This window comes from Loxodonta africana, chromosome 7 (genome assembly GCF_030014295.1).
Source record: "Loxodonta africana isolate mLoxAfr1 chromosome 7, mLoxAfr1.hap2, whole genome shotgun sequence".
NCBI classification, from domain to species: domain Eukaryota; kingdom Metazoa; phylum Chordata; class Mammalia; order Proboscidea; family Elephantidae; genus Loxodonta; species Loxodonta africana.
This window is the reverse complement of record NC_087348.1, coordinates 3299411-3323610: the sequence shown is the minus strand read 5'-3', so window position 1 is coordinate 3323610 and position 24200 is coordinate 3299411. Positions and strand designations below refer to the sequence as shown.

General features: G+C 43.1%; 1 protein-coding gene across 3 annotated transcripts in view; it reads right to left on the bottom strand.

Annotated features, from left to right (window-relative positions):
* Positions 1–24200, bottom strand: part of LOC111747580 (tumor necrosis factor receptor superfamily member 26-like) — a 32639-nt gene that overhangs the window by 4577 nt on the left and 3862 nt on the right. For all 3 annotated transcript variants that reach the window (XM_064287604.1, XM_064287605.1, XM_064287606.1), the window contains exons 2-5: positions 12684–12765; positions 7058–7186; positions 5005–5113; positions 3874–3944 (exon numbers count right to left, since the gene is read on the bottom strand). In XM_064287604.1, the coding sequence (XP_064143674.1) occupies positions 3874–3944; positions 5005–5113; positions 7058–7186; positions 12684–12765 (391 nt within the window). The remainder of the gene's footprint in view (positions 1–3873; positions 3945–5004; positions 5114–7057; positions 7187–12683; positions 12766–24200) is intronic.

Genomic DNA, 24200 nt, shown 5'->3' with positions numbered 1-24200 from the left:
GAAGGAAAGAAGGCCAACTACGAAAGAGAACCCTTCAGGCCTAGTGGAAGCCAGCCACTCCGCTCCCCTCTGTCCAAGCTGGAACATGAGGCCAGATGACACCGGGAACTACCGTCGACCCAGGGAGGTGAGCTGAACTCACACTGCCCCAACTCAGGGAACAGGGATGGGAAAGCACAGCCAACCCGTTGTCATTGAGTAGACTCCGACCATGATGCTGTGTGTGTCAGAGTAGAGCTGTGCTCCACAGGGTTTTCAATAGCTGATTTCTTTGAAGAAGACCAACAGGCCTTCCTTCTGAGGCCTGTCTGGGTTGACTCCTATCTCTAGCCTTTCCATTAGCAACTGAAAGCTTAATCCTTTGCACCACATAAGGACTGCAAGCCCCCGTGAGTTTGTCAGTTTGTCATCCTGTGGGGGCTTGGGTGTTGCTGTGATGCTGGAAGCTGTGCCACCAGCATTCAAATAATGGCAGGGTCACCCATGGGGGAGAGGTTTCAGCTGAGCTTCCAGACTAAGACAGACTAGGAAGGAGGACCTGGCGGTCTACTTATGAAAAGAATTAGCCAGTGAACACCTTATAAATAGCAGCGGAACATTGTCTGATATAGTGCTGGAAGATGAGCCCCTGAGATTGGAAGGCATTCAAAATACAACTAGGAAAGAGCTGCCTCCTCAAAGTAGACTCCACCTTAATGATGTGGATGGAGTCAAGCTTTCGGGACCTTCATTTGCAGATGTGGCATGACTCAAAATGAGAAGAAATAGCTGCAAACATCCATTAATAATCAGAACCTGGAATGTAGGAAGCATGAATCTAGGAAAATTAGAAACTGTCAAAAATGAAACGGGATGCATAAAGATCAATATCCTAGGCATTAGTGAGCTGAAATGGACGTGTTTTGGTCATTTTGAATCAGACAATCACATGGTCTACTATGTCAGGAATGACAACTTGAAGAGGAATGGCGTTGCGTTCATTGTCAAAAAGAACATTTCAAGATCTATCCTGAAGTACAATGCTGTCAGTGATAGGATAATTTCCATACACCTATAAGGAAGACCAGTTAATACGACTATTACTCAAATTTACTCACCACCACTAAGGCCAAAGATGAAGAAACAAGATTTTTACCAATTTCTGCAGTCTGAAATTGATCGAACATGCAATCAGGATGCACTGATAATTACTGGTGTTTGGAACGTGGAAGTTGGAAACAAAGAAGAAGGCTTGGTGGTTGGAAAAAAATGGCCTTGGTGATAGAAAAGATGCCGGAGATGACACGATTGAATTTTACTATACCGAAGACTCCTTCATTACAAATACCTTTTCTGACCAACGTAAACCGAGACTACACACATGGACCTCGCCAGATGGAATACACAGGAATCAAATTGACTACATTTGTGGGAAGAGATGATACAAAAGCTCAATATCATCAGTCAGAACAAGGCCAGGTTCCAACTGTGGATCAAACCATCAATTACTCATATGCAAGTTTGAGTTGAAACTGAAGAAAATTCAAGCAAGTCCATGAGAGCCTAAGTACGACCTTGAGTATATCCCACCTGTATTTAGAGACATCTCAAGGATAGATTTGATGCGTTGTACACTAATGATCGAAGACCAGATGAGTTGTGGAAAGACATCAAGGACATCATCCATGAAGAAAGCAAGAGGTTATTAACAAGACAGGAGAGAAAGAGAAGACCAAAATGGATGTCAGAAGAGACTCTGAAACTTGCTCTTGAACATCGAGTAGCTAAAGCAAAAGGAAGAAAGGATGAAGTGAAAGAGCTGAACAAAAGATTTCCAAGGGTAGCTTGAGAAGACAAAGTATTATAATGACATGTGCAAAGAGCTGGAGATAGAAAACCAAAAGGGAAGAACACGCTTAGCGTTTCTCAAGCTGAAAGAACTGAAGAAAAATTTAAGCCTCGAATTGCAATACTGAAGGATTCTACAGGGAAAATATTAAATGATGCAGGAAGCATCAAAAGAAGATGGAAGGGATACACAGAGTCACTATACCAAAAAGAATTTGTTGACGTTCAACCACTTCAGGAGGTACCTGAAGGAAGAAGTCCAAACTGCACTGAAGGCATTAGCAAAAAACAAGGCTCCAGCTACTGACGGAATACCAACTGAGATGTTTCGACAAATGGATGCAGTGCTGGAAGTGCTCACTTGTCTATGCCAAGAAATTTGGAAGACAGCTTCCTGGCCAACTGACTGGAAGAGATCCATATTTATACCTATTCCCAAGAAAGGTGATCCAACCTAATGTGGAAATTATGAAACAATATCATTAATATCATATGCAAGCAAAACTTTGCTGAAGATCATTCAAAAGCGACTGCAGCAGTATATCAACAGGGAACTGCTAGGAGCTCAAACCAGATTTAGAAGAGGATGTGGAACCAGGAATATCATTGCTGATGTCAGATGGACCCTGGCTGAAAGCAGAGAATACCAGAAGGATGTTTACCTGTGTTTTATTGACAATGCAATGGCATTCAACTGTGTGGATCATAAATTATGGATAACATTGCGGAGAATGGGAATTCCAGAACACTTAATTGCGCTCGTGAGGAATCCGTACGTGGATCAAGAGGCAGTTGTTCAAACAGAACAAAGGGACGCTGTGTGGTTTAAAGTCAGTTAGGGTGCATCAGGGTTGTATTCTTTCACCATACCTATTCAATCTGTATGCTGAGCAAATAATCTGAGAAGCTGGACTATATGAAGAAGAACAGGGCATCAGGATTGGAAGAAGACTCGTGAACAACCTGCGTTATGCAGATGACACAACCTTGCTTGCTGAAAGTGAAGAGGACCTGAAACACTTACTGATGAAGATCGAAGACCACAGCTTTCGGTATGGATTATACCCCAATGTAAAGAAAGCAAAAATCCTCACAAATGGACCAATAAGCCGCATCGTGATAAACGAAGAAAAGATTGAGGTTGGCAAAGATTCCATTTTACTTGGGTCCACAATCAACACGCACGGAAGCAGCAGTCAAGAAATCAAAAGAAGTATTGCGTTGGGCAAATCGGCTGAAGAGTTTTCTTTAAAGTATTAAAAAGCAAAGCTATCACCTTGAGGACTAAGGTGTGCCAGACACAAGCTATGGTGTATTCAATCGACTGACGTGCGTGGGAGAGCTGGAGAACGACTCAGGAAGACGGAAGAAGAATTGATGCCTTTCAATTACAGTGTTGATGAAGAATTCTGAACATACCATGGACTGCCAAAAGAATGAACAAATCTGCCTTGGAAGAAGTACAACAAGAATGTCCTTTAGAAGCAGGGATGGGAGACTATGTCTCACATACTTTGGACATGTTATCAGGAGGGACCAGTCCCTGGAGAAGGACATCATACTTGATAAAGTAGAGGGTCAGCAGAAAAGGGGAAGACCCTCAACAAGACGGACTGACACAGTGGCTGCAACAATGGGCTCAAGCATAGCACCAGTTCTGAGGATGGCACGGGACTGGGCAGTGTTTCCTCCTGTGTGTCCAGGGTCGCTACGGGGTGGAACCGACTCGATGGCACCTAACAACAGCAACAACAAGGGACTCCAAGCGACAGGTAATCCCCAACGATTTTACTTGTTTTTTTAAGATAGAGTTCCAATAACTATGGCCCTTGGCCAAATCCAGCCCACTGCCTGTTTTTTAAATAGTTTAATTGGGACACAGCCACACCCACTGGTTTACATATTGTTTCTGACAGCTTTTGATATAATAGAGCAGAGCTTGAATTGAGTAGTTGTGGAGATGTTGTGTCCTGCAACTCCAAAAATATTTACCTTTCCATGAAAGGTTAGCTGACCCCAATTTAAGACCCACAATCAGTATCTTACCTTTCTCTTCTTCACACACTGTGTCCGTCGTAGCATTGCAGGGGTGACGGATGACTGTGCCTTCAGGACAACTGAATGGAGAGTGAAGAAGCAGTCCTGAGCATTACTCCCTGCTGGCCTGGCCCCAAGCATCCTCATCACCACCCACAGGTCAGGACTTGGGAGGAACCTGCTCCAGCTCCCTAGATCTGTGCTCCTCAGACTATTGGTACCCGGCATTTTCTGGGCTACCTGAGCAGTGTCCCCCCAAATCATGTCCACCTAGGACTTAAGAACAAAACCACATCTGGAAGTAGGGTCTCTGCAGATGCCATTATTTAAGACAAGGTCACACAGGGTGGCACCTGATCCAATGACTGATGTCCCTGTAAGACGAGGGAAAGATGGACACACAGACACAGAGAGAAGGCTGCGTACTGATAGAGACAGAGAATGGAGTGACGCGGCCACAAACCAAGGAACACCGAGGATCACCAGCAGCCATTAGGGGCCAGAAGAGGCAAGGAAGGGTCCTCCCCTAGAGCCCTCAGAGGGAATGCGGCCCTGCTGACACCGTAGTTTCAGACTCCTGGCCTCCAGAACTGAGAAGGTACACATTCCTGTCATTTCAGGCCATGTTGTTCGTGACACTTGGTCTCAGCAGGCCCACGTGCTAATACAGTGGTCCCTCTGCTCCAGTCACAGTGCACAGTAGCGGCTGTCCTCTCTGCCTACAGCTCCTCCCACAGAACTTTCTATGGCTCCCTCCTCCCCTCCTGCACCAGGCCTTCCCAGAGACTACCCCTGACCTGAGCACCCATACTACTCATTCCCTCCACCCCTCACCAACTCTCACTCCTATGCTGGATGTGTGTTGTGTTGACTGTCTTTCACCACTGTGGGCCTTGAGGCCTGCAGGCCACTGTGGGGCTCAGTGATCACTGGGTGAATGAAAGAATGAATGAATGAACACCAACCCCAGGACGAAAAATCCAGGTGTGGTGTTTCATGGGGAAACTGAGTTCGGGGCACTAAGTCACCCAAAGACAAACAAGCAGTGCATGGAAGAGTGGTGACCACAGCCCAGGCCTGTGTGCACTGATGCCTGGGCTCTGGGGCCCTCCTCCGCCCAGACCCTCCTGAGGCCAGAACCTGTGACACGGGCGGCATATCTCACGGTCCTCAGATTCACAATAGAATCCCGTCTTGCACTGGCACTGCCGGTTGCTGGTCCTGGTGCAGTTGGCCACCACCTCCTGGTCTGTGTGGAGGGAAAGATGAGGGTCAGTCCCCAGGAATGGGACCCTGCCCAGGTACACACTGGGCGGCTAGCAGGCAAAGCTATGTTCACACTCTGTCACAGTGTACGACGTACCCTCAGCCCCTGTCCCTCTTCAAATACAAGACCAAGAGAAGGAAACAGGTAGATGCATTCCCTACAATCTAGAGTGTTCAAAGAGAAGCTGGTGGGGACCCGTATAATCAGCGGTGTCCTCAGAGAGGCTGGCAGAGCCCCCAACAATTTGGGGAGTTAGAGAGGCTGGTGGGAGCCCATACTATGTCCACAGATAGGTCAGTGGGGAACCCCATAATCTGGTGTGTCTAGAGGTCAGATGGGGTTCCAGCAATCTGGGGTGTCTGAAGAGGCCAGTGGGAGTCCCTGCAATCTGTGGTATCCAGGGGGTGGTCAGTGGGGACCCCTACAATTTGGGGTGTCCTGGGAGAAATCCATATGGGCTCCCACAATCCAGGATGTCCAGGGTGGCTTGTGGGTGCCCCTGCAATTTAGGCTACAGCATCAACTTCTCAGAAACATTTCCAAATCATTCCTTTCATCTTATTTTCCCAAAAAGAAAAGAACCCCAGTGACATGTGCTCTCCATGAGTGAAACACCAGACACAGAGGGGGGCAGGAGGAAGAACCCTGCAGTCTTACCACTCCCAATACCCACACTGACTACACGGACATCAGCCTTCCAGAAGGCCCTCCTCTAGGTGTGTCTGTTTGCACACCTGCATATACCCACAAGCAGACACAGGCAGAATCACAGCTCGGATGCATATGTATCCAAAATACTAATATTTTGGATATTCTCCTGTCATAGTAAAGAACAAGACCTGGAAGATAAGTCTTAACTTACTGTGACAGCACAAGACCTGTTCGATCAACAATTCTTAAATTTTAGGGTGCATCTCAAGGAAATTTGATTCAGAAATGAACGATGACTGGTACCATTTTTGTAGAGCTTTTTTGAATAGGTCAGGACGGGATGTGGAAACTGTTTTCTCAACAGACCTCACATCTGGCGAGAACCTGAGATGCTGGATGTTAAAACAACGCTGGCGTGAATAGATTTATACAGCCGCCCCTGCCAGTCTGCTGTGTTTTCTTTTCCAACAGATTTACAGAACTACATGTGAGCTGTAAATAAAAATAAAATGGGGCATACATGCCCGCATCCCCAGGTTTGTACCAAGAACATCACCCACAGGCCCACAGCCCCCAACCTATCACAGTCCTCCCTACCTCTGATACTTTGTGTGTATTCTCTCAGTACTTGGTATACATTCTCCTGTAGCCTTGCCTTATACAAGATGTGTTTCCTGTCCAGGCTTGTGAGCACAATTTAAATAGGAGCGTACTGCGTGCTATCCTTGGGCGGCTTTGCTGGCTCGACATTATCTGAGATCCACTCGTGTTTCTGCAGGGCGCTGCAATCTATTGCCACTGCTCTGTAGGATGCCATTGTGTGAATTTACACAATTGTTTAAAATTCATTTTTCTTGTCAATGAATGTTGGGGTCGTTTCTGGTGTTACATTATTACAAACTCATTCACAATGCTAACGCAAACAGCATCTTTTTAAAAAATTACATTGTAAAGAAACAATCTAGAAACTATAGAGAGTCAGATGTACTCTGTATATTCACCTCGTATATAGCAACTTTGCTAAACAGTTTTGAAAATCCTAATAATCCATAGTGTGATTTTTTAATCACGTATCATCACGATAAAAACAAAGTATCTCACCATCTCTCCCTCCCCAAACTGAAACCAAACACCGTGGGATGGATACTCTTCTAGCTCAATTGCTATGTGCATCCATCTGTAATAATTTCCTCTGGAGAAAGTCCTACAGGCCTGGTCAAGGCGTGCAGGTTGAAAAGTTAAAGGAAGGGTGGCCCTGCTCAGCCACACACTTACCCTTCCGGCACTGGGTGCACGGTAGGCAGTAGGTCAAGCCACTGGAGTGGGACGTGTAGGTTTCATCCCCGCACACCTCACACTCTCCAACACCATGGTTCTCGCTGCAGGGTTTCCTGACGTACTGGCCTGTGTAGGAGGGGGACATAGAGGTAAGCAGGGCCTGGGCAGCCCAGCTCTGATCAGGTAGGACCCCAAACCTGAGGTCTCTGCCTCAGTGGGTCTAGAGAATGAGGGGGTCCCAAGGCACCACACCTACCCCTCAGCCGCCAACCCCCATAGAATATTCTGGCTGCAGCCCTGCCTGAGGTTGCAAAAGCCTATTTATCCATCCACCCGACCTTCACTTCCAGTCTCGTAAGTACCCTGGGGCAGACACACCAGATCTCATGTCTATTTTTCAGAGGAGTGATGGAACCCTGATAACAGAACTGTCTGGTCCAAGGCCCCAGAGCCCTGGACTCTGAACTCAACTCTCAAGAAGTCTGCAAGAACTTGACAAAGCATCACAACAGGTACTGTGGACAGCAGTGATGGCTTGCCCTTCCTTCTGCTACCCGTCTAACTGGGTGCAGAAAGTGAACGCCTCTGTGCTGCCACGGGACTGACCACTGAAGCACACCTCACTCGCCCATGTTGATAAAAGAAAACAAAACACATCATAAATAAATGAATAAACAACACCTAAATGCTTCCGAGACAGCAGATGATACCAAATCACATAAAGAAACAGGACAAGACGGTTTAGTCAAATGACTAAAGTAAAGGGGCAGAAAATCTTCCTGAGGGAGAGATGGTAACTGAACAGCCTGATAAGAAATTTAAAAGGCTTATATATAGAGTCTTCAAAGAAATCAAGAAAGCCCAGATAAAACCCTTGACGAATTCAGGAAAACACTACAAGAACAATGTGAAATATTAAAAAGACAATTAGAAATCATCCAACAACAGCAACTAGAAATCCAGAAGATTAACAATAAAATATCATAAACAGATAACTCAATGGAAGGACAGAGAAGTAGAATTGAAACAACAGAAGAAAGAATTAATGAAATGGGGACAAATCCCTTAATATCAATTTGTTTGAGGAACAATCAGAAAAAAGAATGGAAAAAAAAAAATGAAGAAAGCCTAAGAAGTATGTGGGAACCTATGAAGAGGAATAATTTATGAGTAGTAGGAATTCCAGAACAGGAGGACACAAAAAAAGTGCAGAGAGAATTTTTGAAGAATTGCTGGTAGAAAACTTCCCTGATATCATGAAAGATGACAAGGTTTCCATTCAAGAAGCTCAACAAACCCCATATAGGACAGACCCCAAAAGAAAGTCACCAAGACATATCATAATCAATCTTTCCAAGTACAAAAAAGAAGAAAGAATTCTGAGAACAGCTCGGGAAAAATGACATACCACCTACAAAGGGAATCCAATAAGACTAAGTTCTGATTTCTCAGGGAAGACCATGCAGACAAGAAGGCAATGGTATGACATACTTAAAATCCTGAATCAAAAGAAATGTTAACCAAGAATCATATACTAAGCAAAATTGTCTTTCAAATATGATGGCAAAATTGGGACATTGCTAGATAAACATAAATTCAAGAAATTTGTAAAAACCAGACCATCCTTACAAGAAATATTAAAGGGAGTAAAAAAAAAAAAAAAATTTTTTTTTTTTTTTTCAGATAGAGAACCAATGACAGCAGGCTACAACCTGAGAGGGTAAGCCACGCGACAGCATCACCAAGATGCCAGCCCAGATAGAGAAATCTCAAAAGTAAAATAAAGCTACAGAACTGAAAAGAGGGAATCAGAGATGTCATCTGCAATCAACGACAACTTCAAAACAAAGAGGGGGAATGAATGGCATAGTGACAGAACTTCCATAAGGAGAGGAAGTCAAGGCTATATCTAAAAAATAACAGACTGCTTTAACATAGGATGGTAAAGGTAAAACTCACAGTACCACAAAGAAAATTAACAAACCTATCCACCAAAATAAGAATATCAAAAAGACTCAGTAGATACAAAATCAACAAAAACAAAGGAAATGAAAACGACAATCCATGAACAAAGAGAACTCGTCACAGGAAAGTAAGCAAAACAAAGAAATTGTCAACACCACACACACACAAAAAGCATTAAAAAATGACAGCAGTAAGTTCATAACTATCAATAATCACACTAATTGTAAATGGGTTAAACGTACCATCAAGAGACAGATGGTGACAGAATGGATAAAAAACGAAAAATAACCCATCAATATCCTGTCCTGTCTATAAGAGATACTCCTTAGACACAAAAATGTAAAGAAGTTAAAAATCAAAAGATAGAAAAAATATATATATCCAGCAAGTAGTAGACAAAAAAGAGCAACAGTGCCAATATTAATCTCTGATAAAATAGACTTTAAATCAAACTCCATCATAACACAAAAGAGAGGACATTACATAATGAAGACACAACCATAATAAATATCTACACACTCAATGACAGAGCACCAAATTACATAAAACAAACCCTAACAGAAATGAAAAGAAAAGTAGACAGCTCTACATTAAAGTAGGAGACTTCAGCACACCAGAGCCCTGGTGGCGCAGTGGTTAAGAGATTGGCTGCTAACCAAAAGGTTGCAGTTTGAATCCACCAGCTGCTTCTTGGAAACCCTATGGGGCATTGTACTCTGTCCCGTTGGGTTGCTATGAGTCAGAACTGACTCGAAGTTAACTGGCTTGGTTTTTCTGTTTTGGTTTAACAGACCACTTTCAATGATGGAAAGAACAACTAGAAAGAAACTCAACAAAGATACAGAAGGTTTAAATGACACAATCAACCAACCTGACCTCATAGACATATGCAGAGCACTCCACACAACAGCAGCGCAGTACGCACTCTTCTCCAGCGCGCAAGGATCGTTCTCTAGATTAGACAATATCCAAGGCCACGAAGCAGACCTCGATAACTTAAAAAATTTCAAAATTAATACAAAGCATCTCAGATTACAATGCTATAAAGTTAGAAATCAAAAACAGGAAGAATAAGGACAAAAATCAAATACTTGGAAATTAAACAACGCCATGCTTATAAATCACTGCGTAATAAACCTAAGCGATGCCATTGCCGTGGAGCAGATTCTGACTTACAGAGAACTGGTAGGAGAATTTAAAAATGGAAAAAAAAAAAAAACCTAGATTGTAACAAGAATGAAAATAAAACATACTACACCTTTGGGACACAGCAACAGTAGTGCTCGTAGACTAACTTACAGCAATAAATGCACACTTGAAAAAAAGAGCCAAAAGGAAGACCTTAACACTACAACATAAACAATTAGGAAAAGAGCAGCAAAAGAAGCCCATAGCCTCCAGGAGAAAGGAATTAATAAAGGATTAGAGGAGAAATAAATGAAACAGAAAAACAATGGAAACAGTCAACAATCTGGAAGCTGGTTCTTTGAAAGGATCAATAAAATTAACAAACCGCTGGCCAAACTGACAAAAGAAAAAAACGAAGATGCAGATAACCCAAGTAAGAAACGAGATTTGTGGCATCACGACAGAAGCAAGTGAAATAAAAAGGATCATAACAGAATGTGACAAAAACTTATTCTCCCACAAACTGAAAAACGTAGAGGAAATGGACACATTCCTAAAAACACACAGCCCACCTCAACGAACACAAACTAAGATAGAGAATCTCAACAAAAGAGGAAATTGAAGCTGTTGTTAAAATATATATATATGTATATATATGACCATAAGAAGTCCTTGCCCAGATGGTTTCACTGGAGAATTCCACCAAACATTCAGAGAAGTGTTGAGGCCAGTTCTACTCAAGCTATTCCAGAATATAGAAAAGGAAGGAATACTCCCGAATTCGTTCTATGAAGCCAGCATAGCCCTGATACCAAGCCAGGCAGACACCACTAAAAAGAAAATTATAGACCCATATCCCTCATGAACACTGACACAAAAATTGTCAGCAAAATTCTAGCCAATGGACTCCAACAGCATGTCAAGAAACACAGCAAAGATGAGCTGAGCTCAATCACACCCTCCCCGTGAACAGATCCTAAAAACTCCCCTGTGCGCAAATGTGGAGAGTTGAGACGACTGCGTGCCAGACTAATTATGTTGCATTCATTCATAAAATGTGGCATGTGTGTAGGTGTGTGTACGCATAGATGTGTGTGTAGGAGAGCGGGGGAGAGTGCGGGGTGGTGAGTGGTGCAGACATGGGTGCTTGTCCTCAAGCAGGAGCCCATGGAGGCACAGTTCATGCATCAAATGTGGCACGCGTGTGAGTGTGTGTGTGTGTGCACACCTGGTGAGTGGTGCAGGTGTGGGTGGTGGGCCCCTGAAACAGGAGTCCCAGGAAGGTCCAGGTTCTTGCATGAATGCATCGTGCACACGTGTGTAGGTATGTGTGAGAGAGTGTAAGCGGAGGTGCAGATGGTGAGGGGCAGAAGTGTAGGCGTTTGGCTCCTTAAAACAGGAGTGCCATGAAGACGGTGTCATTGATGACATGATGTGTGGCTATTTATGGGTGTGTTTGTGGGTGTGCACAACTGGGTGCTAGAGGTGGTGAGTGGTGCAGAAGTGGGTGGCTGGCCCCCAAACAGGAGCCCTGAGAGGGCCCAGGTTCAGACAGACACTGGGGTGTGTGTATGTGTGTATCTGTGTGTGCACAGCTGTTTGTGTTAGGTACAAGTGGTGGGCCGTGAAGGTACAGGCTGAAATATGTTGTGTGTGTAGATGTATGTGCAAGTGTGCATGTATATATGTGCATTATAGGTGTATGTGTGTAAATGTGGGGAGGTGTGGTGGTGAACGGTATAGCTGTATGGAGGTTGGCCCCTCAAACAGGACCTCCATGAAGGCTCAGGTGCATGGACAGAATGGGGTATGTGTGTGTAGGTGTGTGGGGTTGGGGCGGTGAGTGCTACAGGTGTGGTCCCTGAAATTAGAGCCCCATGAAGGCACAGGTTCTTGGATAAAATGTGCATGTGTGTGGCCGCGAGTGATGCAGGTATCCTGGTTGGCCTGTGAACAGATTCCTGATGAAGGCAGGTGCTGATGGTGGTGACTGGCCATTGGGTGATGTGCAGTGGGTGTGGGTGGAATCAGCTCCCTGGGCCCCCGGTTCCTCATCTGCTTTTCGGGACTAATTCTTATTGCAGGGAATGCTTGTGAGGATGAAAGTAAGCCCCTGTGGGTTGGTTACACATGAGGTATCTGCAGCCACCTCCCCTTGGAGCTTCCCGTCTTCAAGGGATCCCCCTCATGACAGGGAGGTAGGAGGGAGACTCCAGGCTAGGAGAGAGCCAGGGCGCAGCCCCCCTTCTGTCCTCCAACACCCTGCTAAACACACCTCCTCTACCCCAAAAACAAGAACACCATGCCCTCCCTGTTCACGCAGGTGCTTCTCCCAAAGGGGATGTAGGGGGAGACACCTATCCAAGGTAGGGTGGTGGGTGATAGGCGGCTGCCAAGGAGTGGTCACCCTGAGTTAGACAGCTTCCCCCCACCCAGGACAGCTCCAGTTCTTCTCTAAGAACCTGCAGGCTCCCTTCTCCTAGGTTGGAAGTCTGCTCCAGAAGGTTCTGGAAGGCATCTGGAGACTCACCACTCATGCAGTTTCTGCAGCAGATGTTGCCGTGTTCATGCTCATCTGGGCCACACTGCATCTTACTGTCCACCATGATCACCTTCAATTAGGAAAGGGAAATCAGCATTACCAAGAGACGCCCTGTTCCCAAGGGACCACGTTCTCTACACAGACACACGCAGGTCTGAGCAGAGAATGAGGTAGACGGCCGCACGCAAGGAAGGGACACTGGTCCCTTGTGAGGTGGGCATCGTTGAGGGGAGTGCAGAGTAGGGGCTTTTCCTTATCTGCTTCTGTACCGTTTGCCTTGTTCTAAGGCATGGGCATTACTTTGGGGAGTACGTTCTTTAGTTTCCAAATGCACGTGGTTTTGTCGACTATCTTTTTTAATCCTTGTTGTCTAACCTATCTGGTCAGAGTCATAGTCTGTATGGCAGTGATCCTTCGGGATTTGGTGAAAATATATTTTTGTTCTAGTATATAATTTTTTCAAGAGTTGTGTATATACATTGCCAAGAAAGTATATTATCTGTTTGTCGGGAACTGGGATCTGTGCGTTAGTGCAAGTGTATCTGTGTGTGTCCATATATCGTGTATGTATATGTGTGAACTCACACACGATGAAGGCTGTTAATTACGTGGTCTCAATTGTCTATATCCTTACAGATGTTTTTGAATTGGTCTGCTTGATCTATTAGTTTTGGGGGCATATTAAAATCTCCTACCAAATTTGTGGATTTGTAGATTTCAGCATGTAATTATGTCTGTTTCTGCTTTTTGCTTTTTGAGGGTATGTTATTGGGTATATACAGTTTCATGATTGTTTTGCCAGTATCTTCTCAATGAATTGTTGCTGACTCTTTGAAACCAAGGGGGTGGTGACCCCACACTTTAAAGCCCCAGGGGCTGTGGCTCCACCCTTTGAGAGGTCATGGCCCTACCCTTTGAGACTGAGGTAGTTCTGCTTCCTGTGTTCCTTGTCTCTTCAGCTTCTGCTTCTTGATTCTTTGGTCTCTGAGCCCCTCGGGCCTGTGTTTGTCCCACTGGGGCAAGTGTTCCAAACTCTTTAGCTCCACCAGTAAGTGCCTGGAGGCACCCCACTTTGCCTGTAAACGTCATCATCTCTCTCTCTCCATAGGTCAGCTCCAGGGTTGTCTTGAGGTGGTCTCCTGATTCTGTTGCTGTTGTTTCTCCACTGCTGCTTCTCACCATCGGGGCCGTCTCCAGTGTAGTAGCACTCCTCATTTCCTTTTGAGTCCTCATAGGAATTGTCTTCAATGTCCATAATTCTACCAACACTCTCTTCAAGGAAATCTAGATTTTTACTATTAACCAAAAAAAACAAAAACAAATCCAATGCTGTTGAGTTGATTTTTACTCACAGTGACCCTATAGGACAGAGTAGAACTGCCCCATAGGGTTTCCAAGGAGCACCTTGTGGATTTGAACTGCTGACCTGTGAGTTAGCAGCTGAGCTTTTAGCAACTGTGCATTAAAACTCCTCCAGTCTCTAGGTCAGCACAAGTGGACTAAACCAGAAGCAAACAAGTTTCCTGAATAAACTGAACTCTTCAAAGGTCAGTGAAGCAGGGGCGGGGGTTTGGAGACCATGGTTTCAGGCGACATCTAAGTCAATTGCCATAATAAAATCTATTAAGAAAACATTCTGCATCCCACTTTGGAGAGTGGCTTCTGGAGTCTTAAACGCTAGCAAGCAGCCATCTAAAATGCATCAATTGGCCTCAACCCACCTGGATCAAAGGAAAATGAAGAACACCAAGGACAGAAGGTAATTATGAGCCCAAGAGACAGAAAGGGCCACATGAACCACAGTGTACATCATCCTGAGACCAGAAGAACTAGATGGTGTCCGGCTACACCTGATGACTGCCCTGACAGGGAGCACAACAGAGAACCCCTGAGGGAGCAGGAGAGCAGTGGGATGCAGACCCCAAATTCTCATAAGACCAGACTTAATGGTCGGATTGAGACTGGAAGGACCCTGGTGGTCATGGCCCCCGGACCTTCTGTTGGCCCAGGACAGGAACCATTCCTGAAGCCAACTCTTCAGACATGGATTGGACTGGACAATGGGTTGGAGAGGGATGCTGGTGAGGAGTGAGCTTCTTGGATCAGGTGGACACTTGAGACTATGTTGACATCTCCTGCCTGGAGGGGAGGTGAGAGGGTGGAGGGGGTTAGAAGCTGGCGAAATGGACACATGAAAAGAGAGACAGTGGAGGGAGAGAGCAGGCTGTCTCATTAGGGGGAGAGTAACTGGGAGTGTGTAGTAAGGTGTACATAAGTTTTTGTGTGAGAGACTGACTTGATTTGTAAACTTCAACTTAAAGCACAATAAAAGTTATTTAAAAAAAAAAAAAAAACTCCTCCAGTCTCTACCCATTCAGTTTCAAAACCGCTTCCGCATTTGAGGCATCTGTCAGAACAGCACGGAACTCTCCTGTTACCGAATTCTGTCTTACTTATCTAGTGCCGCTACAACAGAAATATCACAAGTGGATGGCTTTAAAAAGCGCAGTAATTTATTCTCTCACAGTCTAGGAGGCTGGAAGTCCAAACTCAGGGTGCCAGCTCCAGAGGAAGGCTTTCTCTCTATGTCGGCTCTGGGGGAAGATCTTTCATTCTTGGTGGCATGATGTCCATCTGTCTCTCTGCTTTCTTCTCTCTTTTACATCTCAAAAGAGATTGACTCAAGATGCAACCTAATCTTGTAGATTAAGTCCTGCCTCATTAACGTGACTGTCTCTAATCCTGCCTCACTAACATCATACAGATTAGAATTTACAATCCAGAGGATGATCACATCAGGTGACAAAACGGCAGTCACACGATACCGGAAATCATGGCCTAGCCAGGCTGGCACACATTTCGGGGGGATATAAACCAATCCACAGCAGATTGCTATCATATTTGGATTTGCTTTTACCTGGTTATTTTACGTTTTTGATATCACACTTTTTCCTCGATTCTTCCCATCCCCTTCGTTTCTGCCTTCTGCTTTTAATATCTCTTCTCCCTTTTTCCATTTCCTAGAGAACTCAGTATATTTTATTTTTAGTTTTTAGTCATTTGTATTACATTTTAACTTAAGTAAAATCGAGTAAAAAAGTTACAAAAATAGAAGTGTTTGTTCGTGCGAGGTGCGGTGGAGTGGCTTCCGACTCATAGTGACCGCAGGCCCAGCGGAATGGAACACTGCCGGTCCCGCGCCGTCCTCACACCTGTTGCTATGCTTGAGCCCACTGTTGCAGCCACTGCGTCATCCCATCTTGCTGAGGGCCTTCCTCTTTTTTGCTGACCCTCTGCTTTACCAAGCATGATGTCCTTCTCCAGGGACTGATCCCTCCTGACAACACGTCCAAAGGATGTGAAATGCAGTTTCGCCATTCTTGCGTCTAAGGACCATTCTGGCTGTAATTCTTTCAAGACCGGTTTGTTCATTCTTTTGGCAGCCCATGGTGTATTCGACATTCTTCCCCAACACTGCAGTTCAAAGCCATCAGTTCTTCTTTGGTCTTCTTTATTCATTGTCCAGCTTTCGCATGCCTATGAGGTGATTGAAAACCCCATGGCTTGAGTCAGGCGCACCTTAGTCCTCAACGTAACATCTATACTTTTTAACACTTTAAAGAGATCTCTTGCAGCAGATTTACCCAGTGCTATCCGTCTTTTGATTTCTTGACTGCTGCTTCCATGAGTGTTGATTGTGGATCCAAGTAGAATGAAATCCTCAACAACCTCAATCTTTTCTCACTTTAGCATGCTGTTGCTTACTGGTCCGGTTGTGAGGGTTTTTTTTTTTCTTTATGTTGAGTTGTAATCCATACGGAAGGCTGTGGTCTTTGATCTTCATTAATAAGTGCTTCAAGTCCTCTTCACTTGCAGCAAGCAAGGCTGTGTCATCTGCATAACGCAGGTTGTTAATGAGTCTTCCTCCAATCCTGATGCCCCGTTCTTCTTCATGTAGTCCAGCTTCTCAAATTATTTGCTCAGCAAACAGACTGAATAGGTATAGTGAAAAGATACAATCCTGACACACACTTTTCCCAGATTTAAACCATGCATTATCCCCTTGTTTTTTTCGAATGACTGCCTCTTGATCCATGTACAGGTTCCTCATGAGCACAATTAAGTGCTCCAGAATTCCCATTCTCCACAATGCTATCCATAATTTGTTATGATCCACACAGCCAAATGGCCATAGCATCGTCAATAAAACACAGGTAAACATCTTTCTGGTATTCTCTGCTTTCAGTCAGGACCCATCTGACATCAGCAATGATATCTCTGGTTCCACATCCTCTTCTAAATCCAGCTTGAATTTCTGGAAGTTTCCTGTTGATATACTGCTGCAGCTGCTATTGAATGATCTTCAGTAAAATTTTGCTTGCATGTGATATTAATGATATTGTTTGATAATGTCCACATTCGGTTGGATCAACTTTCTTGGGAATAGACATAAATATGGATCTCTTCCAGTTGGTTGACCAGGTAGCTGTCTTCCAAATTTATTGGCATAGGCATGTAAGGACTTCCAGTGCTGCATTCGTTTGTTGAAACATCTCAATTGATATTCATTCCATCAGTTCCTGCAGTCTTGTTTTTCGCCAATGCCTTCAGTGCAGCTTGGCCTTCTTGCTTCAGTACCATCTGTTCCTGATCATATGTTACCTCCTGAAATGGTTCAATGTTGACCAATTCTATTTGGTCTAGTGACTCTGTGTGTTTCTTCCATCTTCTTTTGATCCTTCCTGCTTCGTTTAATATTTTCCCCATAGAAGCCTTCAGTATTGCAAATTGAGGCTTGAATTTTTTCTTCGGTTCTTTCAGCTTGAGAAATGCTGAGCGTGTTCTTTCCTTTTGGTTTTCTATCTCCAGGTCTTTGCACGTGTCTTCATAACAATTTACTTTGTCTTCTTGAGCCCACCTTTGAAATATTCTGTTTAGCTCTTTTACTTCATCATTTTTTTTTCTTTTGTTTTAGCTACTCAACGTTCAAAAGCAAGTTTCAGAGTCTCTTCTGACATCCATTTAGGTCTTTTCTTTCTCTCCTGTCTTTTTAACGACCTCTTGCTTTCTTCATGTATGATGTCCTTGATGTTATTGCACAACTCGTCTGGTCTTTGGTCATTAGTGTTCAACACGTCAAATCTATGCTTGAGATAGTCTTTCAATTAAGATGGGATATATTCAAGGTCATACTTTGACTCTCATGGACTTGTTCTAATTTTCTTCAGTTTCAACTTGAAATTGCACATGAGTAACTGACGGTCTGATCCGCAGTTGGCCCCTGGCCTTGTTCTAACTAATGATTTTGAGCTTTTCCATCGTCTCTTTCAACTGATGTAGTTAATTTGATTCCTGTGTATGCCATCTGGTGAGGCTCATGTGTATAGTCCCTATGTTGGTGAAAAACGTATCTGAAATGAAGAAGTCATTGGTCTTGCAAAATTCAATCATGAGATCTCTGGCATCATTTCTATCATTTCTATCTTTATTTTCCAAATACCAATCCTTCTTCTTTGTTTCCATCTTTCATATTCCAATCATCAGTAATTATCAGTGCATCCTGATTGCATGTTTGATCAATTTCAGACTGCAGAAGTTGGTCAGAATCTTCGATTTCTTCACCATCGGCCTTAGTGGTTGGTGAGCAAATTTGAATAATAGTCATATCAACTGTTCTTCCTTGTAGATGTATAGATATTATCCTATCACTGATAGCTTTCCACGTCAGGAGAGATCTTGAAATGTTCTTTTCAACGATGAATGCAACACCATTCCTCTTCAAGTTGTCATTCCCAGCACAGTAGACTATATGGTTGTCTGATTCAAAATGGCCAACACCAGTCCATTTCAACTCACAAATGCCTAGGATATTGATGTTTATGTGTTCCATTTCATTTTTGATGATTTCCAATTTTCCTAGATTCATACTTTGTACATTCCAGGTTCTGGTTATTAATGGATGTTTGCAGCTGTTTCTTCTCATTTTGAGTCTTGCCACATGAGCAAATGAAGGTCCCGAAAGCTTTACTCCATCCACATCATTAAGGTCAACTCTACTTTGAAGAGGCAGCTCTTCCCCAGTCGCCTTTTGAGTGCCTTTCAACCTGAGGGGCTCATCTTCCAGCACTATATCAGACAATGTTCCACTGTTATTTATAAGGTTTTCACTGGCTAATTGTTTTCAGAAGTAGACTGCTGGGTCCTTCTTCCTAGTCTGTCGTAGTCTGGAAGCTCAGCTGAAGCCTGAGCAGGTCACCGCCATGGGTGACCTGCTGGTATTTGAACACCGGTGGAATAGCTTCCAGCATCACAGCAACACACAAGCCCCCACAGTACGACAAACTGACAGACTCATGTGGGTAGAAGTGTTTACATAGATTAAAGAAAAAAAAATCCACCACCGTAATATTAAATATTTTGTCTTTTTCCAGATTCGCTCAAACTTGGGCTTGGACAGATTCACCCAGGAGCATCAGACACAAAAACTCCTGTCCCCTTTGACCTCGTTGGCACGCACATAACATTTCTGCTGATGCACAGTTTTAATCTATGTACGTGATTAAATATTCTAATTTGACATTCAACAGACCCTCTGCTTCTTGTGATAAGCTTAAGTTTTAATCACTCCATACACCTTGCCTTTTTACCTGACTCGATAGTGTGATAAAATTAATGGCCAGTTGCAAATTCAAACTTTAGGAAAAAAGGAAAATTAAAAAATACTTTGTTTTGTTTTCCTTATTTTTTCTGATCAACAAAATACCCTCACCTGTCTTTGTTCACAGGAGCATATTCCCTAGCTACAGATTTTTTTTTTTTTTTTTTTTTTTGACAGTAACATTGTTTCGGCAAGAATCATCAACAGACTCCTGGCACCCCACGGGTATCAGAGCAGGACTGTGCTCCAGAGTTTTCAAAGGCTAACTTTTCAGAAGTGTATTGCCAGGTCTTTCATCCAAGGCCCCTCTGAGTGAACTTGAACCTTTGAGAGAAGGTAGAGGGCTTCGATTCAGGATCTCCTAGCAGAATGTGAGCAATGCCGGGTGTCGTTAGTTCTGGATCCGGGATTTTAGATGGAGTCAGACGTGGGTCCTTGTCTCCCGCCTACAGGCTGTATGCTCTGTGCTTTCATTTCCTTGAGTGTAAAATAGGGCCAACAGAATTGTTGGAAAGATTAAATAATACAATATGTATAAAGTGTTTGGTTAAAGTACCTGACGAGAGATAAGTCTCAATAAATGTAGTTAAAAACAGATACTTGTGAGCTCAGCTGCTCAATAAAAGGTGGGCAGTTTGAATCCACCAGCTTCTCCTTGGAAACCCTATGGGAAAGCTCTACTCTGTCCTGTAGGGTCACTGTGAATTGGAATCGACTCAATGGCAACTAGTTTCATTTTTTGATTTGTATGCCAATATTCATTACAGCATGATTCACGATAGCCAAAAGGTGGAAACAACACAAGTGCCGTCCACAGATGAATGTGGTAACTAAGTGTGCTCCCTCCACATAATGGAATATGGTTAAGCATAAAGAGAAATGACGTTCTGACATGGATAAACTTTGAAAACATGCTGAATGAATAAGTTAGTCACAAAAAGACAAATATTGTATGATCCCACTTACTTAAAATACATGGAATAGGCAAGTATATAGAGGTCAAAGTTTATTAGTGATTACCAAGGGTGAAAGGGTGGGGGAAAGACAGAGTCATTCCTTAGGGGACACTGAGCTTCTATTTAGGATGGTAGAAATTTTGGAAATGGATACTGGTAATGAACATAATTAATGTCACTGAATTGTACATGTAAAAATGTTGAAATGGCAAAGGTGTTATATGTATATATATATATGATTCTATATAATGATTTAATTATAGACAGATGATTGATAGGTGATAGATTAGATAGACAGGTACACAGACAGACGGACAGATGGACAGACAGACAGATAGATAGACAGATAGATAGATAAACCCCAATGCCATCCAGATGATTCCAACTCATAGTCACCCTATGTTGGCATCTCCTGTCCAGAGAGGGGATAAGAAGGCAGAGGGGGCCAGAAGCTGCCCGAACGGACACAAGGAGAGAGAGTAGAGGGAAGGAGTGTGCTGTCTCATTAGGGGGAAGAGCAATTAGGAGTGTATAGGAAGGTATGTATAAGTTTTTGTATGAGAGACTGACTTGGTTTGTAAACTTTCACTTAAAGCAAAATAAAAATTAATTTAAAAAAAAGAAGATGGAAGGAACAGAGTCACTATACAAAAAGACCTGACTGATGTTCAACAATTTCAGGAGGTAACATATGATTAGGAACCAATGATACTGAAGGAAGAAGTCTAGGCTGCGCTGAGGTCACTGGCAAAGAATAAATCTCCAGGAATTGATAGAATAGCGACTGAGATGTTTCAACGAACAGATGCAGCACTGGGAGTGCTCATTCATCTATGCCAAGAAATTTGGAAAACAACCGACTGAAAGAGATCCATATTTATGCCTATTCCCAAGAAAGGTGATCCAACCAAATATGGAAATTATCAAACAATATCATTAATATCACATCCAAGCAAAAATTTTGCTGAAGGTCATTCAAAAGCGGCTGCAGCAGTTTATCAACAGAGAACTGCCAGAAATTCAAGCTGGATTTAGAAGAGGATGTGGAACCAGGGATATCATTGCCGATGTCAGATGGATCCTGGCTGAAAGCAGAGAATACCAGAAGGATGTTTACCTGTGTTTTATTGACTATGCAAAGGCATTTGACTGTGTGGATCATAGCAAATTATGGTTAACACTGAGAAGAATGGGAATTTTGGAACACTTAATTGTTCTCATGAGGAATCTACTTGGATCAAGAGGCAGTCGTTTCAAACAGAACAAGGGGATGTTGCACGGTTTAAAGTCAGGAAAAGGTGTGTGTCAGGGTTGTATCCTTTCACCATATTTATTCAATCTGTATGCTGAGCAAATAATCTGGAATGCTGGACCATATGAAGAACATGCATCAGGATTGAAGGAAGAATCAATAACAACCTGTGTTATACAGATGACACAACCTTGCTTGCTGAAAGTGAAGAGGACTTGAAGCACTTACTAATGAAGATCAAAGACCACAGCCTTCAGTATGGATTGCACCTCAACATAAAGAAAACAAAAATCCTCACAACTGGACCAATGAGCAACATCATGATAAAACAGAGAAAAGATTGAAGTTGTCAAGGATTTCATTTTACTTAGATCCACAATCAACATCCATGGAAACAGTAGTCAAGAAATCAAGAAGATATATCGCATTGGGTAAATCTGCAGTAAAGGACCTCTTTAAAGTGTTGAAAAGCAAAGATACCTCCCTGAAGACTAAGGTGCGCCTGACCCAAGCCATGGTGTTTTCAATCTCCTCATATGCATGTGAAAGCTGGACAACGAGCATGGAAGACCAAAGAAGAACTGACGCTTTTGAATAATGGTGTTGGCAAAGACTATTGAATATACCATGGCCTGCCAGAAGAATGAACAAATCTGTCTTGGGAAAAGTACAACCAGAATGCTCCTTAGAAGCAAGCATGGGAGACTGTGTCTGACATGCTTTGGACATGTTGTCAGGAGGGATCAGTCCCTGAGAAGGACATCATGCTCGGTAAAGTACAGGGTCAGCAGAAAAGAGGAAGACATTCAACAAGATGGATTAACACAGTAGCTGCAACAATGGGCTCAAGCACAGCGAGAATTGTACAAATGGCTCAGGACAGGGCAGTGTTTGGTTCTGTTGTGCGTGGGGTCACTATGAGTCAGAATCGCCTTGATGGCACCTAACAACAACAACATATATTGATAATCCTCTCAGTGTCAGAGGTTTTGCTTCAACCATCAAAAATACTTAAGAAAACTCGAGAGAAGAGCATAGATTATATTTACCCTTATATTTAGTCTTTTGTTCTAAGATTTCCTCTTTCAACATTTCCTCTCTGTTTCAAGCACTCCCCCTCTAGCCATTTTTTAGGGTAGGTCTGCTGGCAACAAATGCTTTTATTTTTTTCTTGATCTGAGAATGTCTTGATTTTCCCTACATTTCTGAAGGATATCCTCACTGGAGAAAAATTCTGGACCCACAGCCTTTCTCTGTCAACACTTGAAACACTTGAAAAATGTTGTGCCACTTTCTACTGGCTTCCATGATTTCCAGTGAGAAATCTGCTGTCATTGAGACTGCTCCCCCTAAAGTAAGGTGTTGTTTCTAACTCACTGCTTAAACGATTTTTAGATTGTCTTTAGTTTTCATGCGTTCGATCATGATGTGTTTTGTCGTGGTTAGACACCATGTTGTTTTTCACAATGTTGATATTCATAGAACATAATGTTGTTTTCAGAAGTAGATTGTCAGGCTTTTCATTTGAAGCGCTGCTGGGTGGACTCGCACCTCCAAACTTTCAGCAAGCAGCTGAGTGTGCTGACCATTTGCATTACCTGGGTACTCTGTGAAATTCACATAACACGTTGTTGTTAGGTGCCGTCAAGTCGTTTCTGACTCTCAGAGACCCTATGCACAATAGAATGAAACGCTGCCTGGTCCTGTGCCTTCCTCACAATAGTCGTTATGTTTGAGCCCATTATTGTAGCCACTGTGTCAATCCATCTCACTGAGGGTCTTCCTCTTTCACTGACCCTCTGCTTTAGCAAGCATGATGTTCTTCTCCATGGACTTGTCCCTCCTAATAACACGTCCAAAGTACATGAGACGAAATCTCACCATCCTTGCTTCTAAGGAATATTCTAGCTGTACTTCTTCCAAGACAGATTTGTTCATTCTTCTGGCAGTCCATGGTATATTCAATATTCTTTGTCAACACTATAATTCAAAGGCATCAATTCTTCTTCAGTCTTCCTTATTCATTGTTCAGCTTTTACATGCATTTGAGGCGACTGAAAGCACCATGGCTTGGGTCAGGCACACCTTAGTTCTTAAAGTGACATCTTTGCTTTAAAGAGGTCTTTTGCAGGAGATGTGCCCAGTGCAATGCATCTTTTGATTTCTCGACTGCTGCTTCCATGGATGTTGATTGTGTATCCAAGTAAAATGAAATCCTTGACAACGTCAGTCTTCTCTCTGTTTATCATGATATTGCTTATTGATCCGGTTGTGAGCATTTCTGTTTTCTTTATGTTGAGGTGCAATCCATACTGAAGGTTGTGGTCTTTGATGCATATTAGTGTAGATTTCTTTGGGTTTATCCTTTTAGGGTTCAGTTATATTTTTGTATCTGCAGGTTTATACCTTTTGCCAAATGTGGGTAATTCCCAGCTTTTTTTTTTTTTTTTTTTTTTTTAATGCTTTTTCAGCTCCACACCTTTCCTCCTCACCTCTGGGATCTAATGACAGGCAATTTCTGTTATACCATATTCAAGTTCACTGAGTCTTTTCCTGTCCTCATTATTCTCTTAATTCCATTCTTTGTTTTAGGTACTATCTTTTTCCATTCTAAAATTTCCACGTGGTTCCCCTTTGGT